The sequence below is a fragment of the Drechmeria coniospora genome, chromosome 03, assembly GCF_001625195.1.
Source record: "Drechmeria coniospora strain ARSEF 6962 chromosome 03, whole genome shotgun sequence".
NCBI classification, from domain to species: domain Eukaryota; kingdom Fungi; phylum Ascomycota; class Sordariomycetes; order Hypocreales; family Ophiocordycipitaceae; genus Drechmeria; species Drechmeria coniospora.
This window is the reverse complement of record NC_054391.1, coordinates 6,631,921-6,652,713: the sequence shown is the minus strand read 5'-3', so window position 1 is coordinate 6,652,713 and position 20,793 is coordinate 6,631,921. Positions and strand designations below refer to the sequence as shown.

The 20,793-nt window shown below is 57.3% G+C and overlaps 6 protein-coding genes across 6 annotated transcripts; 2 read left to right on the top strand and 4 right to left on the bottom strand.

Annotated features, from left to right (window-relative positions):
- Nucleotides 1-137: 137 nt before the first annotated feature.
- DCS_07570 (putative metalloregulatory protein) lies at nt 138-2,433 on the bottom strand (the record flags this gene model as incomplete). Its single annotated transcript, XM_040804855.1, has 3 exons — nt 138-511; nt 578-724; nt 777-2,433. 3 exons carry the CDS (start codon nt 2,431-2,433, stop codon nt 138-140), a joined length of 2,178 nt encoding a protein of 725 aa, XP_040654959.1.
- A 4,068-nt stretch (nt 2,434-6,501) lies between these two features.
- Nucleotides 6,502-6,931, top strand: DCS_07569 (uncharacterized protein; the record flags this gene model as incomplete). The annotated part of the gene is made up of 2 exons (XM_040804854.1): nt 6,502-6,699; nt 6,776-6,931. 2 exons carry the CDS (start codon nt 6,502-6,504, stop codon nt 6,929-6,931), a joined length of 354 nt encoding a protein of 117 aa, XP_040654958.1.
- A 569-nt stretch (nt 6,932-7,500) lies between these two features.
- DCS_07568 (pre-mRNA-processing ATP-dependent RNA helicase PRP5) lies at nt 7,501-11,381 on the bottom strand (the record flags this gene model as incomplete). Its single annotated transcript, XM_040804853.1, has 3 exons — nt 7,501-10,334; nt 10,399-10,810; nt 10,878-11,381. The coding sequence occupies 3 exons, from the start codon at nt 11,379-11,381 to the stop codon at nt 7,501-7,503; spliced, it is 3,750 nt and encodes a 1,249-aa protein (XP_040654957.1).
- A 36-nt stretch (nt 11,382-11,417) lies between these two features.
- On the bottom strand, nt 11,418-11,642 carry DCS_07567 (uncharacterized protein; the record flags this gene model as incomplete). Its single annotated transcript, XM_040804852.1, has 2 exons — nt 11,418-11,475; nt 11,542-11,642. 2 exons carry the CDS (start codon nt 11,640-11,642, stop codon nt 11,418-11,420), a joined length of 159 nt encoding a protein of 52 aa, XP_040654956.1.
- A 995-nt stretch (nt 11,643-12,637) lies between these two features.
- DCS_07566 (uncharacterized protein) lies at nt 12,638-13,623 on the top strand (the record flags this gene model as incomplete). Its single annotated transcript, XM_040804851.1, has 2 exons — nt 12,638-12,724; nt 12,805-13,623. 2 exons carry the CDS (start codon nt 12,638-12,640, stop codon nt 13,621-13,623), a joined length of 906 nt encoding a protein of 301 aa, XP_040654955.1.
- A 577-nt stretch (nt 13,624-14,200) lies between these two features.
- Nucleotides 14,201-15,349, bottom strand: DCS_07565 (uncharacterized protein; the record flags this gene model as incomplete). Its single annotated transcript, XM_040804850.1, has 3 exons — nt 14,201-14,524; nt 14,591-15,143; nt 15,198-15,349. The coding sequence occupies 3 exons, from the start codon at nt 15,347-15,349 to the stop codon at nt 14,201-14,203; spliced, it is 1,029 nt and encodes a 342-aa protein (XP_040654954.1).
- Nucleotides 15,350-20,793: the final 5,444 nt, after the last annotated feature.

The window sequence follows — 20,793 nt, the reverse complement described above, 5'->3', positions numbered from 1 at the left end:
ATTATTTAAGTATATTACGAACATGATGTATATGATGCATATGTATACTCCACCTGCTGCCGTGACTCATCCCAAGTGAGACGTTCACATCCATGCGCTCCCAGCGGTGTGCTTTTTGCTCGCCTTCGTATCAAGACTCACTCTGGGCCAAGGACAAGGATGGGCAAGTCGTCTTCCATCAGCTCCAGCGTCTTGGCGGTGATATATTCGGACTCCCCCTTCTTGACAACTTTCCGAGGCATCTTTGACACCTTTCTCGCCCCGGGGAGCCTGTTCATGGCCTTGCTGAGGATGGCGTCAACCTCGGCGGGCCGGTCCCTATGGTTGGAGCCCATGTGCCGTCGGAGCTGGTCGAGCCTGTGAAAGTCTTTGCCGCAGAGCTGACACTCGTGCATGCCCTTGACGTTGTGCGTCCTGCGATGCTTGGACAGGTTGGATGACTCGCTAAACCTCTTGCCGCATATCTCGCATTCGAGGGGCTTGTCGCCTGAGTGGGTGCGTTCATGCATGGCTGGAGAGCTGCTGGTTAATCAAACGATACTGCTTGCGATGGAAACGGGGGGCGGGCTCGACGTACTCAAGGCGCTCTGCTGCTTGAATGCGCAACCGCAGCCGGGATACTTGCAGATCCAGGGCGTCTCGCCCGTGTGGATCCTCATGTGCTGGTCGAGAGCCTGCTTGGCCGAGAGTGCGGCGCCGCAGATGCTGCATTGGACAGGCTTGACTGGATGACGGTAAGCAGCGGCGCAGCAGACGGTCGAGGGAGCGGTACTCACATCCTGTGTGGACCTGCATATGTCGTTCCACCTTGCTTCGCTGGGTGAAGCAAGTATCTCGGGCGCAGTTCTCCCAGCCGCATCGGAAGCCCCCTCGGCTCTTCTTGAGCTGCTTGAGGTGATCGATTTTGCAATGTTTCTGGAGCTCTTCGTCGCCGTCGAATCGTCTCCCGCAAATACCACCGGTTGGCGCCAGCCAGCGGCAGACGAACTGGTCATCCGCCAGCGAAGCCTGGGGCGTCAATGGGCGATGAGTGCTCTGAGGCACCCCCGCAGGGCTAGGCTCTGGAATGCCAGTATCCGATGCATGCGGCGATGGTGTGGCCAATGAAGAGGTTGCCGTCGACCAGGAGGAGCCCATGGACATGCTCGCCAGGGGGGAAGGCGACGGGGAGAAGGGCTTGCCATGGGCCAGATGACGGCCGATATGAGCTTGTCCGACGGTGTGCTGGCCGCGCGGGTGAGGCGAGCGACAGTTGGCGTGAGGGCGATTCTGGACTGCGTCCGGGAACCGGGGGTTCTGCGACGGCGGCACCACGAGCGCATGCCGATGCTCCTGCAGAATGTGGTGGGCGAAGGAATCGGGGCTCTGGACCTGGAAGCCGCACTCGTGCCTTCCTTGAAGCTGGGCAAGATAGGGGTCGGCATTGTCGTTGGGTTGGAACTTGGGCAAGGTGCATCTGGATATCAGCTGGCTCGGATCATTGGCGACGCAGTTTCCTGCATGGGCGAGCCCCTGCGACGGATCGTGGTACTGCATGATGTGGTTGGCAAGGGCGTACTCGAAAGCCATTTGATATTGCTGGTTTTGGAAGGCGTCGGCGCTGTTGGGGAACATGGATTCCATCGACAAACTGCCGCAAGGTATGATGGGGGGGAAGTTCGCGTACGGGAAGGGCCCGTCCCTCGAAGGCGGGGGGGGGGCCACGGGTGAGGCCTGCAGGTAGCCGGAGGGGACGACAAGCAGGGGGTTCTCGCCAAAGGATGCCAGAGCGGCGGCGGCCTCCTTGTCAATGTCCGTCATGGCGGGGCCTGCCTCGGGCTGGCTGCCCTGCACGGTCTCGGTGAGGCAGCTTTCATCCGTGCAAGCTTGGTCGGCGCCGCGGCAGGCATCGTCGAGACACATCTGGGGGCCTCGGCAGTCGTCATCGTCGCAGCAGACGCCATGGCCGGCATCGCCACATTGGCTAGGGCAGCTGCCTTCGCATGCGGAGCCGCACTCGGAGGCGGCGTCATTCTTGCCGAAAGCAAAGGCGGCGGGGTTGAATGGGGGGTGACCGATGCCCGAAGCGTTGAAGATGTTCTCCCACGTGTAGGACTGACCATGATCCATGGGCGGCGGGTGCGTCGAGTGGACCGTGCTTGCCGCCATGTGCCGTCCGTTTAGAAGGGCCTGCGCAGGCGGGCGACGGGGACCGGCCGACGGCAGCTGCTGATGATGTGCCAAGTTGCTGATTGGCATCTTGTCGCCGAGCACCGGCCGGTGCATGTGTTGGTGACCCAGATTGGCGCTGCCGTGAGCGTATTCGAACGAGGCGAGTCTGGGATCCGAGGGCATGAGAAGGCCGAAATCGAGGGGCATGGGCGTCATGTCATCGCTGGACGGGTCACCAGGGTGAGCCATGTGGCCGGCGAAGGCCATGTGCGGTCCGTTCATGCCGAGGCCGAGGTGAGGTCTTCGAGTCGACAGACGTGCTCCTCTTCTCGGGCCGGTATGCAGGTCGTCGAGGCAGCGTTCGGCAATGCTGGCGAGGTGACAGAAGGGTGTCGAAGGTGAAGTTAACGGGTGGGAGTTGCGGCCGTGATGGAGACGGAATTCATCCCGATGGAGCCGCCGAATACCAGATGCCGTGCTTGGGGCGTCGACGGGAGAACCGTTGGTTCGGCAATCCAGGACACGGCGGTGGCGCGGCGCAGCAAAGCAGCCAGCTGATGACCGCAGCAGACGATGGGCGGCAGACGGCGGACACGGGATGACGTTTTGTCTGATCGAGGGCCAGCAAGCGGTGATGGGACGGCCAGGCGAATGCTTCCTCGTTGGCGATGCACAATGACGTCGACGCGATGGCAGGACGCAAGAGAAGGAAGCGAGGAGGAGATATAGACAGCGGGACAGGCCAAGAAAAGAAGAGGATGATGGTCGGCGGCAAGGGATCGCAGCTGGATCGCGGTCGGCGCAGATGGTGCTGCACGATGGTGATGGTGCTGCACGATGGTGCCGCACGATGGCAGGCCTGGGCGGTGTTGTGGTGCTCTGCGCTGTGGTGCGCTGCGCCGTGGGTGGCTGCTTCCTGCAGGCAGGATTAGATGAGAACCCTGATGGACGAGAGTCAGTTGCTCGGAAAAAGTGGTCGCAGCGGCGGAGGGGCAGGTACGATGGAAAAGCCGCCTGTCAGGTTCTGGGCCCGCCCCGCTCGAGGCAGCCAATGACAGGGCGTCATCACGAGCCCCGCTCCAGCGTGGAATCAGAATGGAAGGAATCAGGGAAGGAGATGGCAGACCCGGGAAAGTACGGTTAGGGTTATTCCCAGTAACCGAGGTATAGAATTCGGGTACATATAGCACTCACTTACTCGAGTTACGAAGCGTCTACCTTGCCGCTGGAGGGTGACTGTACATGTACAACGCAGGCCAGCCTGGCCACCTGCTGGCGGAGCGTACATTGTACCTCGCAGGTAATTTAACCTGTTACCCCGCCCGCTGATTCATGTGATATTACCAGACAACCTGGGTGCAGATCAGCGGACGGTAGAAACGTCATGATGCACGCTGCCGACGCTCGTACCGTCGCCGTGGCCGCATTCTAGGCGTGCTGTACTCGTCCTCTACCAAGGAAGCATTGTGTTGCGTGAGCAGACTACGACTCGCTTCCGTACACGTGCACGTGCAGTAGGTACACTCACACTTGCATCGTGCTTGTCTGCCAATACGTGCACTTGCTCGTACATTCGGTAGGGGGAAAAAGGCGTGCATGTTCATGGTCATGTTGGTGAGGCAGGCCTCACGACACGTGCGCCATAGCAAGGGCATTGGTAGAGGCACAGCAAGTAGGAATAGCATCCGCTTTCCATGTGCAGTCAGTCAGTAAGTACTTACACTTGCATGTGCACGTGAGTTTGCTGTAAGTAAGTGTACGTTTGCCAATACGTGCGTGTACTTACATACTTGCTCGTACGTTGAGTACGAGGCCTGCCTGGTGGGCCAGGTGGTGATGAGGTTGATCTCACGACACATGCGCTACGGCATCGGCATTGATGGAGGCAAGTAGTAGTAATAGCAGCAGCCGTACCTGAGCATTAGGCACACTTCCTTATGCCTGTAATACACTTCCAAGTATGGAGTACGGAGTACATGTACTTTAATTACTCCGTACTGTAGTGCCGTTTGGTAAATATTCAATGTGGGCCAGCTACCGACAAGGGTCATCAGCAGCTCAGCTTGGATATTGCTTAACAAAAATCCCTCAGAAACAGGCAAAGCAGCTATAGGGTAGCAAAAACAGCTCAAGTCTATGTAGCTCTCACGAAACATGAATAATTACACCTCAAGCATCTATTGGAATCAACCCATTATTTTTATGTCCTTCCACAGCGTATGTATGTTGTGCTTGTAATTTAAATATAATGGGAAATGATAATTATGGCTGTTGTATGTGTTTGCTAATAGGGTGTCTTGAATGAAATAGTTCTGTTGTACGGAGCACTTGAATCAAAACTCAAAGTTGGTTCCAAGAAACAACGCATGAAAGCAGAATTAATGGAAATTCGGTAGAAGGTACAAAAGCTGGCCTAGTTGACCAATAAAAACCACCCCACCATGTTCTAATGCTTTTGCCGAGAACAATACTGTATGTGTCTGCCAACGCGTGCACTTTCTCATCCGTCAGGTAGAAGAAAAATGGTGAGCAAGGTGGTGGCGAGGTTGGCCTCACGACAAATGCGCCGTAGCGACGGCATTGTTGAGGCAAGTAGTAATAACAGTGGCTGTACGGAGACCTCCATGAATGTGCTGGCACAGGGAGCAACGGTACTTGCTCCGTAGTGGCAGTAGTGTTGACAGTAGCGCTGGCAGTAGCGTTGGCCCAGCGGTTGTCGTAGTGTTGACCTTTGGCCGTAGCGTCGGCCGTAGCGTTGGCAGTAGCAGCGGCAGTAGCATTGGTAGTACTCCGTCGCGTTGGAAGTACTCCGTCGCGTTGGCGGCAGCGTTGGCAGTAGCGTTGATGGTACCGTTGGCAGTAGCGTTGGAAGTAGCGTTGGAAGTAGCGTTGGCAGTAGCGTTGGCAGTAGCGTTGGCAGTAGCGTTGATGGTAGCGTTGGTATTTAGCAGCAGCGTTAGCAGCAGCGTTAGTCTAAGCAGGAGCCATAGCAGGAGCCACAGCAGGAGCCGCAGCAGGAGCCGCAGCTGGAGCAGTAGCCGGTGCCGTAGCTTCAGCAGTGCCCCGTAGCTTCAGCAGTGCCCCATAGCTTTAGCAGTGCCCCATAGCTACGGCAGCAATAGCTGGGGCGGGGACAGGAGCCGTAGTGGCAGCGGTAGCGCAGAAGCAGCAGCAGCAGCAGCGGCACCTAGTCGTGGGCACGGTGGTGTGGGTGTCGTCCCGCTCGGAGTGCTCGTGTCAGTGCTGCAACATTACACCCACAGAGCGGATATAGGGCACAGCGGCCGGTCAGCTGGGCTCTGGCGGAGTATTACCGCACCGCTGGGCCTGGAAATAATAATATATGGGAGGTATTATTATTATCAGCCTGCGTCTCCGTACTTGTTCACTCTGCGCAACTGGGAATTTTTGGCGTGTGCCCCTAATAAACGGCAGCACTATATCGCTCCCGTACCTATCTGGTCGGCAAGTTCGTAGAGGCGCCGCGACGTCGTGTGTTTGGAAGGCGGAAGACGGAAGGCGGCAACCATTTCCCACCGCGACTCTCTCTACCCTCTGCCGTCTCGATCCGACAGGCTCGTTGCTGGTCGGCGATGCCATTTGCTTCGCACGTGCGCGGATACTCTGGAGATCGCTTGACAAGCTTCCTTGCCCTTACAGTGCAGTGCCCTTGTTGCATCACCATAGGACCCGTCGCCGGCTGCAAGGATTTTTTGCCACCAGGGCACGCGCGCTGGACAGACGCCACTCGTCCTCGTCATCGGTTCGAGGGCCCGAATCACAATGCTGTACGGAGCACTCCGTACTTTGCTTCCTTTTCCGGCGAGAGATGGACGCGAAACAGCGGCACACAACCTCCGTCCACAAGTACGAGTGTGGGTGCGGGTGTGAACATGTGCTCTGCCGTACTCCAAGCAATCCTTGCTCATACCAACCTCCACCGCGCGGGCTATACTTCGTGTTCTGCCAGTACGGGACGCGTACGCGTAGGTGACATCGCCGAGCTCGCTAGGGTCCAACTAGGTAGTTACGTGAGTGCCCTCCGTCGACCGCTGTGTCTGCCAAGAAACGGAGGTGGAGGAGCAGGAGGAGGAGGAGGAGGAGGAGGAGGAGCAGCAGCAGCAGCAGCAGCAGCAGCAGCAGCAGCAGCAGGAGGCTGGATAATTTATACTCCGCCTCGCTTTCCGCTTGACGTCGGCACGGCAAAATCAACGCCTTGTTTCGCACTCGCCGCCCGCATGCATCATCTCCTTTCTGCCGCGACGCACCGACGAACTGCTCCCTCTGTCCACTTGCACTCCCTCCGCCCTCACCACGCCCCTCTGCGCCCCGAAGACGGCGCGCGAAACGATGGGTAACATCTGCGGCAAGGAGGACCGCGACAGCTCCCCGCCCGGCCGCGTCCTCGGCTCCACACCCACGCCCAAGACCACCTCGTCCGTTCCCAAGACTGTAGCCGGCCCGCGGACGCTGGGCGGCGTCCCCGGAAGTCCCGGCAGCTCCGGTGGCCAAGACGACGCGAGGAAGAGGGCGGCCGAGGCGGCCGAGGTTCGTCCCCCCTCCGCAACCAACGCACATCCCGCCCCTCCATCGCTGACGCCTACCCTTCTTCGTTGCTCTCCAGGCGAGGGCCACGGCGGCGAGCAAAGGTGGCAAGCTTCAATCCCAACTCACGGCGCAGAAGAAGCAGTCGACAGCCGAGATGCTGAAGCACGCGAGCGAGGCAGACCGCCGCGCCCGGGATGCCGACCATGCCGCCAAGGCTCGGAACTGGGACTAGAGAAGGGTGGATATCATTGTGCAAACCGACCTGCCACCACCATGTCGGCCCAGGCCTACCGTTGTTTCGTTCCGATTCCCTTCTCTTCATCATCCTGCTTTGCTTGGCCGACGAGCGTGCGAGACTGGCCTGCTGATGGATATCATTTTGCCGCACCCCGGGAGCGCCGTCGTCGATCGCCTTGCATCATGATCGCTGTTTTTCGTCCATGTACCGGGCCAATAGACGCATACTCCGTACAGGTGCCATGATACGTCATGAATGAACGGCCAAGGGCCAGCGGGAAACGTCATCTAATATTATTCTGAACCAGTTGGTCCTTTGGATACAACAGGCCGGTGTCTCACAGAGGACTTACGGGACAGCAAGCAGCAGCGGAGCAGGAGGATGCTGCCGCTACCCATCGGCCCAGCCGTCTCCGAACAAGCGATAAACGCACACACGCCTCATCATGAAATCGTACCAGGGTCCCGAGCCAATGCCCGAACCTCCCTCCCTCCTCTCCCTCCTCGCTGCCCAGGGTCCTCGCTCGCAAGCCACGCGACCGACCGTGCTGGCTGGGCCCGGCCCTACGTAACCGTGTATCGTCCGCTCGCAGGCGCCCGGCTGTCGGCGTCGGCAGCGGCGATCGTTGCCTCCTTCAATAGTCGCGTCATTTCCTGCAACGCGCCGCTCACGGACACCTCCGTGTCGCCCTCGATGAGGATGTACAGCTTGGGGTCCGCGCCCGGCGGGACCTCCTTGCCGGGAGCATAGAAGCTTCCTTTCGTCGTGATCGAGGTCCCGGTCGAGTCCAGGATCTTGGCCACGTTGGTGCGGTTCGTGACGGCCCATCGTGCCTTTTGCGGGAAGTCGTTGATCTCGAGCGTCGCGTGGAAAGCGCCTGCGTCGGGGCCCTTGTTGTCGATCGGCTGGCCGGACCGCAGCTGGCCCGTCTTCCCCAGCCGGCTGTTGATGGCGCTGGCGGCCGAGCTGACCCGGTCGAGGGGATTGTTGATCCTGTCGGCCGCCGCCGCCGGCGCGCCGCCGCTCTTTGGCTGGCCGCCCTTGACGTCGCCCTCGTCGGCCTTGGGCCCGTCGCGGGCGTGAACGGACGAGACGGCAGCCTTGATGGCGTCCAGTGCCTTCTCATCCTTGTCCTCCGTCTTGTTCTTCTTCTCCTCCTTCTCCTCCTCCTCCTCGCCCTCGGCCCTGTGCGTCTTGCGCTGCACCTGCCGGGCCGCCTCGCGTTCCTGATCAAGCCGGTCCAGTCCCTTGCCGCCGAAGCCGGACGAGTCCTTTGCCTTGCCCGACTTGACCTTCTCTCGGTGCGCCTGCCTCATCTCCTCGAGCTTCTCCGGCACCGGCTGTCCGCTCTGCTCGAGCGCCTTGGCGATGCCCGTCGCGCAATTTTCTTGCTGGGGCGTGACAAAGGTCACGGCGACGCCCGTGTTGCCGGCCCGGCCGGTTCGGCCGGCGCGGTGGACGTAGTCTTCCAGGTGGTTCGGCGCATCGTGGTTGATGACGAGCTTCAGCTGCTTGACGTCCAAACCGCGGGCGGCGACGGACGTGGCGATCAAGATGGGGAAGATGCCCTTTTTGAAGTCCGATATCGTCGAGTCCCGGTCCACCTGATCCTTGCCGCCGTGGATGGACATGCACGGATATCCCTTCTGCATGAGATCCTTCAGCAGGCTGTCGGCCTTCTCCTGACGCTCGACGAAGATCAACGTGCGGGCGTCCTCGTCGCCGTCGTAGAGCTCGCCCAGCAGCTCGAGCACGCGCAGGAACTTGGTGCTCTCCTCGCGAACCTCGACGATCTGCTCAATCTCCTTGGCGACGACGCTTCGCCCGCCCACCGTGATCTCGACCGGGCTCTTGAGCACCTTTTTCGTCAGCGAGTCCACCAACCGGGGCATGGTTGCGGAGAAGAGGACCGTCTGCTTGTCGGGCCGCATGTTGGCGAAGATCTTCATCACCTGCGGCTCGAAGCCCATGTCGAACATGCGATCGGCTTCGTCGAGGACCACGTACGTGACTCGGCGGAGATTCGTCACTCGCCCCTGGTTCGCGGCCAAGAGATCGATGATGCGGCCGGGAGTGCACACGATGATCTCGGCGCCTCGCTTGAGGTCGGCGATCTGGTCGCGAATCGGCGCGCCACCGTAGGCGCAGACGGAGCGAAGGCCCATGCTCTTCAGGAAAGGCTTGCAGTCCCTATGGATCTGCGTCGCGAGCTCGCGCGTCGGTGTCATGACGAGGCCGATGGGACCATCGGTATCCTTGATCGACGGCTGATCCATGATGTGACGGAACATGGGCAGAAGAAAGGCCATCGTCTTGCCGGAACCGGTCTTGGCGACGCCAATGACGTCCCTGCCGGACATGAGAGTCGGGATGGCCTGCATCTGGATCCCCGTGGGCATTTCGTATCCCAGGTCGCTGATGACGTCCAGCGTCTGTCGGGTCAAGCCGCACTGAGCCCACTTCTGCACCGGTTTGGGAACATCCTTGCCCTTGACCTTGATGTCGTCGAGCTCCAGACGCAGCTCCGCCACCTCGACTTCCGTGAGCCCACTCACCTCGGCCGGCTCGACCCAAAAGTCCTTCCGCACCGGCTCCAGTTGAAGTTTGCTGTAGTCGGTCGTGGGAATGTCCTTCTTCTTGCGTTTGTTTGCCATGGCAAGGATGTCGCCCGCGCCAGACTTGGCATCGGCGTCAAAGATGTTGTCATCGTCGCCGAAATAGGTCTCAGGTTCCGGAGCCTTCTTCGCGGGGCGAGCCGGCTTGGCTGCCTTGACGGCTTCGGACCGCGTAAGTTCGGCCATGAAAGCATCCAGCGGATCGACATCCTCCACCACATCGACGTCCATTTTCTCCACGGGGTTTGCTTGAGCATCCTCCACCTTGGCGGCGTCGGCGACGGGCGCATCCTCCATCTCCTGATCCTCTGCGCGATCCTGCGTATCGACCTCAACGGCCGAGGCGGCCTCCTCCTCCGCATTGACGTTGATATCGCCCTTTCCGTCAACCCCTTCCCCGTCATTCTCCTCTTCACTTCCCCCCTCCCCCCTCCCCTCCTTTTCCCCGTCTGTTTCCCCGTCTTTTACCTCGTCCATTTCCTTGTCCTTGTCCGCCTGGTTTTCGGCCAGCAGCCGTCTTTCATGCGCTGCGCGGTCTGCGGCGACGGCTGCTTCCTCGTCTTCGGCGATATTTTCGCCAGAATCATCCTCCTCCTCGTCAGCGTACGGCGTGTCGTCCGTCTCAACGGGCAGGGCAGGGAGCTTAATGAGCTTTCGCTTCACCGTGTCGTCACCGTCAAGATCAAGCATCCGCTTGTTGGGTAGCTTGCTGCCTTCCGCTTGAGCCTTTCCGAAACCGAAACCGCTAGCTTTTGCGCGATTTGCCGGAAGAGCGGACGCTGCTTTCGGACGCATGTTAACGAGACTGAAAGACGCATGCTTGCAGGATGGAAAAAAAAAGCGCACCTGTCGCTGTTTGCGGAGTTGCCTTTGACGCAGCAAGCCTTGCCTGTTCCACCTCAACCTGGCCCAAGACCGACTTGGAAGTGTCGTGGGAGCGGGAGGCAGCCGATTTCTTGGCGATGGACTTGGGATCAAACTTGCCAGTGTATGGCAGTGCCGGGGAGGCGCTGCCGGAATCATCGACGGCCGCCGGCGTGGTAAGAGAGGAAGGGCCAGGAGAGGGCGCGCTTGGTGACAAGGGGTTTGCTGTCTGGCCGACCTCGGGCAAGGAACTTTTGGTCTCGCTCACGTCCGCCGCCGTCGGTTTTTGTCCCTTTACCTCTTTCTTCTTCTTCCAAGCCTCAATCCTGGCAAGACGCTCGGCCTTCTTTTCGGCTTCCGTCCGACGATCATCCTCCGGGTGTCGTGAGTCCGCCTAGGATAACAGGTGAGCGAGAGAAACGGTGGTGGGTTCGCGTCAGAGGGACAAACCTTGTCATGACCGTCACCCTCATGGCCTTGGGGAGCCATCTTGCGAGCATTGCTGCGTGCTGAGGGCTCAGCCCGATCCCGCGAGTCGTGGCGACCTTGGTAGGCCCTGCTGCTATCACGACTATGGCTGCGCCTACGATCTGCTGATCGGGGTCTCGCTGCGTATCGGTCTTTCGATCTGCGTCGGTCTCGGCCGTGATCTCTGTCCCTCTCTCTGTCCCGGTGTCGTTCTCCGTCCCTGTCCCTGTCCCTGTCCCTGTCCCTGTCCCTGTCTCTGTCTCTGTCTCTGTCTCTGTCTCTGTCTCTGTCTCTGTCTCTGTCTCTGTCTCTGTCTCTGTCTCTGTCCCTCTCTCGGTCCCTGTCCCTGTCCCGCTCCCTCTCTCTCTCCCGGTCTCGATCTCTATCTCTGTCTCTCTCCCGGTCTCTGTCTCTGTCTCTGTCTCGATCTCGATCTCGATCTCGTCCAGTGTCCTTATCTCGGGCGTCACGGACACCACTGCCGCGGTAGTGATCATCGGCTCGTCGATCCGGGGAGCGTTCTCTCCGACGCTTCATGTCTCGTTCATGGCCTCGGTCGCCGTGACGTCCAGCACGGTCACGATTTCGGGGCTGCTCAGGCGAAAGGCACACGGTTAGCATCGTTGATGAACGACTTCATCGGCGGGGTCGACTCACAACAGGACTTCGTGATCTGCTAAGACGTCGATAGTCCCTACCATCGTCACGACGATCTCTCTCGCGCCGTGGTTCCTCGTTGCGGTGACGACGAGAGCCATCTTGGCTGCCTGCAGGTGCTGGTGAGCGCGAGTTTCTTGGCCGAGCCATGGTGGCCTCGCAAGCTCAGAAGGACGCTACGTTGGTGAGCAGTACAAATTTGGCCAGGATTCCCCCGCTTTGGCTTGGATGTTTCTCGAGTGCGAAGCGCCTGGCGCGCGAGCACAGGCTGGCAGCTACCCACAAGGCGCGGCCAAGGGGGTGATGGAAACGACTCGAACGCGATAGAGAGGGCTGGCTAGCAGTGCTGGTGAGGCAGGTTGGCGAGGAGCGTGGCAGATGCCAATCGTTTTCGAGCAGCAGAGCAAGTCGTGCGTTGTGTAGCTGGTGATGAGGTTGAGCAGGAGAATGCAGATCCATCTCAGAAGCTCGTCCAAGGTGGAAGCGGATTTGGAAAAAACGGGGGCATTATTACGGGCCCAAGCTTCAGCCAGCCAATGGGACACGATTCTTGCACAGTGGTCCTAATCGTTACTTGTTCTTGTACGGAGTAAGTACTAGCAGCTATCAAAACAATACGTTCAGTAATACAAAGTACAAAGTACTCCGTACAAGTAATTCTGTACTTGTAAGTACACCTACACCTGCTGTAATACACGTAACTACTTGTAGTTGTGGGTACCCCCGTACAAGTACTTCCCAGCGTCGCTGTACAGTACTGCAAGTATTACTTACCGCCGCAGTCAGGCATTGTGCAACGTACTCCGTACTTGCACTGTACTTGCAGTGTGCATGAGCAGTGTGCAGGTTTAGTCTTGACCAGACCCAACCTAGAGCAGAACTCCATACTTACAGTACTTACAGTGAGTAATTTCATATTACTAACTCACCTAAGTAGTCATTGGCGAAACCTCACGATACACCGGGCACCTGCTCTGCACATCCTTCTACTGTACATTCGAACAACCTCACCCAATATTCCAGCCTATTGGGGAACCTCGAGGCCTGGGCGATGCATGCTCCGTAGCCCTTGTTGTCCTCGGCGCCAAACTTGACAATGTCTGGCCTCGTTGCCTATGCGAGCAGCGACGATGACAGCGACAATGATCAACCGCCCCAGCAGCGACAGGCGCAACAAGAGCGAGTACGTGCAGTGACTTGACGGGCATGTCATGCACCCGAGAACCTCCTCCGTATTCACAGCCCCAACTGACGCCATCTCAGAGCTCATCCGATGTTGCGGCCGCAGCAATCGACCCCGAGTCTCGTAAGCCTGCACGTCAGTCAAATACAGACGAACTCGTCTCGCAGTCAAGCATGCTGAACGTACCCGCAGGCGCCAACCCTTCGAGGCTAGAGACGGCGTCAAAGCCGGAGACGGCGTCAGCAAAGCCAGAGACGGCGTCGAAAGCAGAGATGGCGTCGAAAGCAGAGATGGCGGCGACGCAGGATCTACCTCCCGTCATCGGCCCCGTCGTCCAAAGCACGGTTCCCCTGGGACCATCTCTGCCCGCTGCGGAGGATCTGCCCACGGCGAGCGAGGATGACGCCGGCTCGGCGCCGTCGTCACCGTACTCGGCGAATCGCGCGCTCATCCACGACCTCACCCTACCTTCCCTCCCCGACCTGGACATCCCCCCTTCACCGCCAGGCTCCCCACCGGTGCGGGTGAGCCAAACGTTTGAGCAGTTCCTCGAGCTCAAGAAGAAGGGCACCCACTTCAATTCGAAGCTGGAGCAGTCGACGGCGCTCCGAAACCCGAGCTTGATGGACAAGCTCCTAAAGTTTGCCGGGCTCGACGCGGAGCAGCAGTACGAGACGACGTTGTCGCGCGACTTGTGGCATCCCACCGGCTTTCCCGACGACGCTTTCGTCGAGAGGCTACGGATCAGCCGGGAGAAGCTTGCAAAGGAGAGGGAAGCGGCCAAGTCGAGCAACGGAGGGAGAGTGTCTGTCGAGTTTGTGCCCTCGACCACGGCTGGGACTGGAAACGGCGGAAACTCCACGAGCAGAGGCGAGAAGCGGAAAGGTGGCTGGAACTGAGCCCGAGTTCTCGAGCTGCCCTGTCGGGAACGTACTTGGGCGCGACTCAACGTCGTCGCCGGTGGCATACGGAGAATCAGTCGACAAGAGGACATGGGCGGATAGGTGGCTGGAACTGGGCCTCGCTTTCGGCCTGTCCTGGTGATGGGGGAGAGGGGGGGGGGCGGTGAGCGGGATAGAAATGGTCATGGCATTGCCAGTTGCGCGCGCACATCCAGCCTGGTCCGGAAAGGGTACAAGGGCACAATTGGAAAGGGCGGCTCAAGTGATAAACGAGGATGCATGGCTTCAATGTGTGAAAAAAAAAATTGGTATCTACCAGCTTCATATTACTAAGTGTCCATCGAGGTATCATGAATCAGAGGCACCAGCACCGCTTGCCACACCCGTCGATCGTACATATACCGGAGATAAGAATGGTGGGAGACTTCTGCAGAAGAACGATATGCAGGAATACCCGTAAAATAAAATAAAATAAAGGCAACAGACATTTTTCCAAGCCAATGCAAAGCCAAGGGTTGGCATGGTCTAGGGGAGTGATTTTTTTCTTTCATGCAATCATGTATCGGACCGTCCATCAAGACGAGGTCGTGGTCGGGCAGCTAGCCTCGATGCCCAGAATTCCAGCAATATCGATGGGCACCGTCTGGTTGGCGCTGCTCAGGGCGGCAAGGAAGTAGGGGATCTGCTTCCCGTTGTTCTGGACGTCGGAACCGAGCAGCTGGAAGGGGATGATGCCGGTCTCGCAGTAGGGCTTCTTGGCGAGGATCTGGACGATCTTCACCTGGTCCATGGCGGCGGCCACGGCCACCTTGTTGATGCCAGGACGGAGGACGAGGTTGGTGATGGTGAGCTTGCCGAGCTCCTGGTTGTCGGCATAGTTGATGAAGGTGGCGTTGCCCTGTTTTCGACGAGTTAGCGTTCGGCTCACGGGAGGGCAGATGGAGGGCTTGGCGGGACGACGTACAATGTCGAGGGTGAAGTGAGAGTTGTTGGGGATCTCGGCGGTGCCGTGGAAGTTGTTCTCGCCCGACTTGGCCATGAAGTCGACCTTGCCACCGACGACCTTGGTACCGTTGAGAAGGTTGAGGCCGTTGACGGTGAGAACCTTTTTGAACTCGACGCTCGACTTCCTGTTCAGACCCTTGGGCTGGATCTGCGTGTTGCCCTGGATGCGGATGGTGAGGTTCTTGCGCTGGAAGAAGTCGATGTTGAACTGCTCAAAGGCCTTCTCGTCGGTGATGCGCACGACCTGGCTGACGTTGACGATCTGGTGCTCGTCTCCGTTGGTCGCCGGGAAGTCGAGCGTGGCAAAGGCAGGCGCGTTGGGCACGTCCTCGAGGTAGAGGTTGCCGACGAAGGGGTCGATGTCGGCCTTGACCTTGCCGTCCGTCTTGATGGTCGAGTTGATTTGCATCAGGTACGAGTCGGGCTTGGTGTCGAGCACGTTGACGCCCTGGATCTCGAGCTCGGCATCGTTGACCTTGGCCTGGGCGATCTTGGGAACGGCGACGAAGATGCTGTCGGGCCGTGTCAGCGCGGGCGGTGCGGACGAAGAAGGGCGGGGCACTCACATGAGGCAGATGACGAGGACGGAGACGAGGACGAAGATGATGAGGTGAAGCCACCAGAAGCGTTTGCAGTGGTCGACGCAGGCGCGCTTCTTGACCGGCTTGGCGGGAACGCCGGATTCGATGGTTTGCGTGACCTCTTTTTCGTCCGACATGATGGGCGGTGGCGAGAGGGCGGATCAGGAGGGCGGCTCAGGTGGGCGGAAGGGAATCGAGGACGACGACGGCCAAGGAAAGATGGAAGATGGAGGAGGATGGTGAGGACAGGGGGGATGGACAGAAGTCGGCATCGATGGACATTGCGAGTCTTAAGTACGAGTCGGAGCAAGGTGCGAGGAGTGCGTGTAGGGTACCTCCGTGCACGGCACTCCCTTAGCCGGCCTTAGCAGGTAGCAGGTATAACGTCTGACAGGAGAGGCCCGCCGTTCTCTGGCGACCCCGGGGCAAGCCACAATCTGGCTCATGGAACGAATGGAACAAGGGGGGAAGGAACCCCGAAGGAGGCGCCGATGATGGCGAACGCTAGCTGCGATAGCAGGCGAGCTGGGCTGGACTGATGTTGCGCGTGCACTAGTCGGGGGTGGTGTGCAGGTTCCGGCGGCGTAGCGTGCGTGTACATGTACTCGGGTACCTGGGATGTACAGTACAACTACGGAGATCTGGCAGCACGTACAGTGCGCCTGCATGTACTGTACTTGCGTTTCTGCAAGTTCGTCGTACTTGTACAGTAGGTTTACAGTACTGTAAGTGCTTGCTCCGTTTTCCGTACTACAATGATAATACAGCACCTGTACGGAGCACTGTAAGTAGTCCTTGCAAGGACAGCCATACGTGCTCCGTACATGTACCTGTAAGTCCTTGCACCTACTCCAGCACATTTACTCAAGTCCTCGCGGTACAGGTACTTACAGTACATGCACGGCGTACTTGCAAAGGGTTGTACTGTACTCCGTACTTGCACTACAGTACTTGCAAGTTTAGCGCAGCAGCCAGGGGCACTGCACATTTACTGTACGTGCAAGTACATGTACAAGCACTCCGTACTGTACAGTAAGTAAGTACTTACAGGTACGGAGCAACACTACTGGTACTGGCAACGGCAGAAAGCAAAAGGCCTGTTGTTGGGCTGGCAATTTAGATGCGACCCATCCATCCCATACCCACGTACCACCCACCCTCCGTCCATGATCCATCCGCCCGTCCGACCGGCACACGACGGCGACGGACAACTCAACAAACAGGCTACCGGATGAGCCACTCGGTTTGTTTTGGGGCCTTGGCAACCGGGGTCTGTCCTTGATCTCCGGCGTCGCGCGTGTGGTGGGGCCTGCCTAACCGGGGTTGACGCCAGACCCAAGGTGGCAATAGGCCGAGCGAACAGAACAAACCCCAGACTCGGGCCCCGCAGTCTTGGCGCGCACCGAAGACGAAGGTCGGTGGTCCGGGGACCCTGAGTCCGACCCTGAGACGATAAACGACAAAAATATTACCACTTTCGGTCCGGTACGGCACATTGTAACATGGTGCAGGTGTACATGTACATGCCGTATACACATTTTGCATGTTCCTTTCCTGCACTACGAGGCCTTTGCCACACACAAACAGTACTGTACTTGCTCCGTACTTACGCAGTCGTACGAGTACATGTACTTACCTACCAGTAATACGTACCATTGCTCACGCGTGTGGGCAGGCGTGTGTGTGCGTGTGCGCGCACGCGCGCGAGATGCTCCGTGAGGCTTGCCTTTCACTCCGCTAGTTCGGATGTCAGATGTCTCTCGGCTTCGGAATTGCAGAAAGACATGTGAAAATTCAAACTGCGTGCGAGCAAGCCATGGACGAGGGAGGCCTCACTTGGACGATTCGCGCGCCTCTGACAAAAAAAAGAGGGCGTGCCTGGATTGTTTCGTTGGTGTACGGAGTACTTGCATGCAAGATCGTGTCTAGCGCACGGCAGCGCATGTGCCTACAGTATACTGTACAGTACCAGTATTAGGTGTACTGTAGTCGGTGGCGGCGAACCTGCCGTACGCATAACGTAACGCAAGTGTACAACTAACTAGGTTACACCTGCTCGTAAGTATGTACCAAGGATCATTTAATAGCATGCATGGTAGGGTATGGACCCCGTCTTTGCTTGTAGCAGGTGTACAAGTAATAGTACAACTACCTGTACTCCGTAGCAAGTAATCAACTACTCCATACTGTACGGAGTACGGAGTACATGTAAGTAAGTACTTTTATTATTACTGAATAAATACGGAGTACTGTACTGTACGGAGTGGCAACTTGATAAATGCTCATTCTCGTCCCTTGCTGCGTACAAGTAAATGAAAATGAACACGGTGTACAGTACGGAGTACGGAGTATGCACTCGTGCATTGAATGTAAGTGCAAGTACGGAGTATAATACAAGTAGATGTCGCTGCTGGCCTGCGTGAGGACAAAACAACTTAAAAAAAAATGAAAAGGAAAAAACCCAACGTCGTATGAAGCACGGATGGGGCAAGAGGGATCCCCCCCCATGGAGCAGAGTGCACGTTCCCTTGCTTTCCCTCGCCGACTCGTCCTGATTGGATTGCAGGCACGGCGATGACTCCCTTTCCAGACACTTTGCAGCGCGGGACCGACTGACTGGGCCTCGGCCGACTCGAGGAAATTGGTTCCCAACGTACCCTTCCCACCCCCCACCCCCACCCCACCGTCCCCTCTTCAGCTCCTACCCCACAGGCTTGTTTCTGAGGGAAAGGGTTGCAGGTTGCGGGTACGGAGCAACCGTAAGTAGTACGGCACGTTCCACAGTACAGTACCTGCAATACGGTTCGCCTACTCCGTGCAGTAACAACCAAGTACATGTAAGTACACCACCTAAGTACTGTACACCAAGTACAGTATCTTGGCGGCGTAGCAGACAGCAAGTTGCATTACTACAGCACTTACTTGTACTGTAAGTGTTGAAGTTGCCCTCGCACAGGTGCAGAACAACGCACTCCGCACACTAACATGTACAACCAATCGCACTTGCTTGTGCATTCGGTACGACTGTGCAGTACTCCAAACATGTACAGCCCAAGTGCTCTATAGTTGTAGTTGTCCGTGTGTTTTGTAATCTATCTAGCATAAAGATACTGGAAGTTTACCTATCGTAAGTAGTTGCAAGTAATTACTGTAAGTACTGTACTGTAGGTACATGTATCTATCCCCTGGCATGTACAGGTAGGTACATGCGCTTGCTATCCGAGTACTTACAACTACTTACTCTGCATCTACTGTATTGTGCAGTACGTAAGTATTAATTTACTTGCAAGTATGTTCTGTAATACGAGCAAGTAATACTCCGTACTTGTACAAATATTTCGTCATTGCCTGTTTCCCCAACGAGTCAAGGCTGTCGGCCAACAAAGCAAAAGTCTAGGCATCCTTGTACAGCACGCGTAGGGCATTAGTGTACTTGTACACCTAGTGTGCAGTATTACAGTACAGAGTTTGGAGTGCATGCTGTTGGGATTGTGAGGCTATTCCATGTACAAGTAACAGGTGGAAGTGTCCTATGTACTTACTAAAGTACTTGCAGCACTAGGCAATACTGGAGTGCACGGTACATGTTCTGTACTGTACTGTCCTGTAAGCAAGTACTTGCAGCACTCGTAGTGCACTAGGCGTGCCCTTGGAGCGCTCGGGAAGGCAGGAAACGAAACGAAACGACATCGCGTGCGCATGTGAACCTTTCGCAGGTGCACCAGTACACTTACACCGACTGTACAGTGCAGGTATTCATTCGTGTGATACTACTAGGTCGTGCTGCTTGCCAGCTCGACACACATGGCGTCCAAGACAAGTGACACTGAAAAAGCTTGGCATGCAAATGAACCCCTTCACCGCCAACCGCAGGCCTCCCACCTTCCCTTCTGTGGCAGCATCGGCAGCGTCAACCAAGGCAAGTTTTGACGTACATGGCGCACAGAATCACAAACACCGAGTGTTCGACGGTTCGAAACTGGCCATGGGACCATGCCATGGGACGATGCGGAATGCGACCCCGCGCGCGGCACAGACCGCCGCACGCTACGGCGCATTCCAGTCATGTACTAGGGGTGCTTTGCCACAGTGGCCCAGCCACCTACGGCGATGGGCTGCAGGTACTCGGTACCGATCGAGTGCTGTGCAACTACTGTACTTACTTACTGTATGGTAGGTAGCTGCCTGGCCTTGCTCGTACTTGCTTGTATTACAAGTAGTACTGCACTTGCAGGGTACACCAACTACTACAGTAAGTGCTTGCTCTGTATTACAGTAAGTACTTACTGCACAGTACTTGCATGTAAGCGAGTATGCACACTAAATGATAGTACAGAGTGCATGTCGCTGGCACAAGTACTTACATGCATGCATGTACAGTAAGTACTTAAGTAGGCGTACTTGTAAGTGCACTTGTTCATGTACCGCACACCTGCATTGAATGCACCTAGATAAGTGGCATGCATGCAACTGCCTGCAGCAACAACTGCCTGCAGTGAATACTTACCAACATTGTGGCGCTCAACCCCTCCTTCTCCTACCGACCCAAGTACCTGTTCTCGTCCTTGTCGTGTTGGGTGCCGATACTGTACTCACTTACTTCGTGCTGCACACGTGCCCACAGTACGGATCCCTAGCAACTATTACAGTACTTGCACCTGTATTTGTGCTCCATACTTGGGTAGTTCAGCAAGTACAGTGCATGTACATGTACTCCCAAAAGCGCAGTAAACGTACTAGTACGAGCACGGCTAGCTGGACGACTCGCCGCCTTCTCGAAATTTCTGCATCGCCACACTGTGGAACGAAGTCGCCGATCGGGTCGGCCGGCCACGCCAGCCCGACTTCTTTCTCTCTCCGCCTTCTTTCTGATCGCCGACTGCAATCGACACTTGCGCGCCCAAGTGTTGCATCCACCGACGCCTACGGGGTACACGCACTGATTGGTACGTCTGCACGTAATACCTGTGCGCTCTTGAATATACTTGAGACGCGCCGTCGAAACAATAGCCATCGCCCACTAGAACGTTCTCCCGTACAAACAAAACACATCAATCAATATCAGACGGCGAACCGCTCGTCTCGGATAGGATCGCGCTACCGGCGCCAAGCACCCCAAAGGCGCCACTTCCTCTATACTCTCGACACCCTAGTTCGCGGATAGAGAAAAACAAGTTTCCCCCCAACCCCAACGAACCAACCAACCACACGGCGTCGCACCACACCACATCACAACCTCGGACCTTGTTTCCCACGCGACGGCAGCCGACGGCGACGCTTCGTTCGATTCGCCACCAGCGGCCGACCTCGTCCGACCGGCCCGCCTTCGCTTCTGTCGTCCCAAATTCCGTCCATGTTCCGCTCATCAACTACTTACTGGCAAGTATCTATGTGGCGAAGCTTGGCCTGGCTGTAACCCAACGCCAACGGAGCCGCAACCGTGCAGCCACGCCGTCTACACCTACCTACATACAGCCGGTCCACAAGTACTTAGTGCTGTACGCCATCGTGCTTTGTTCCTGGCCGTGTATTTGTAAGTCAACATCGTACGTGAACATTGTACGTGTCCCCGTTGTCCGAT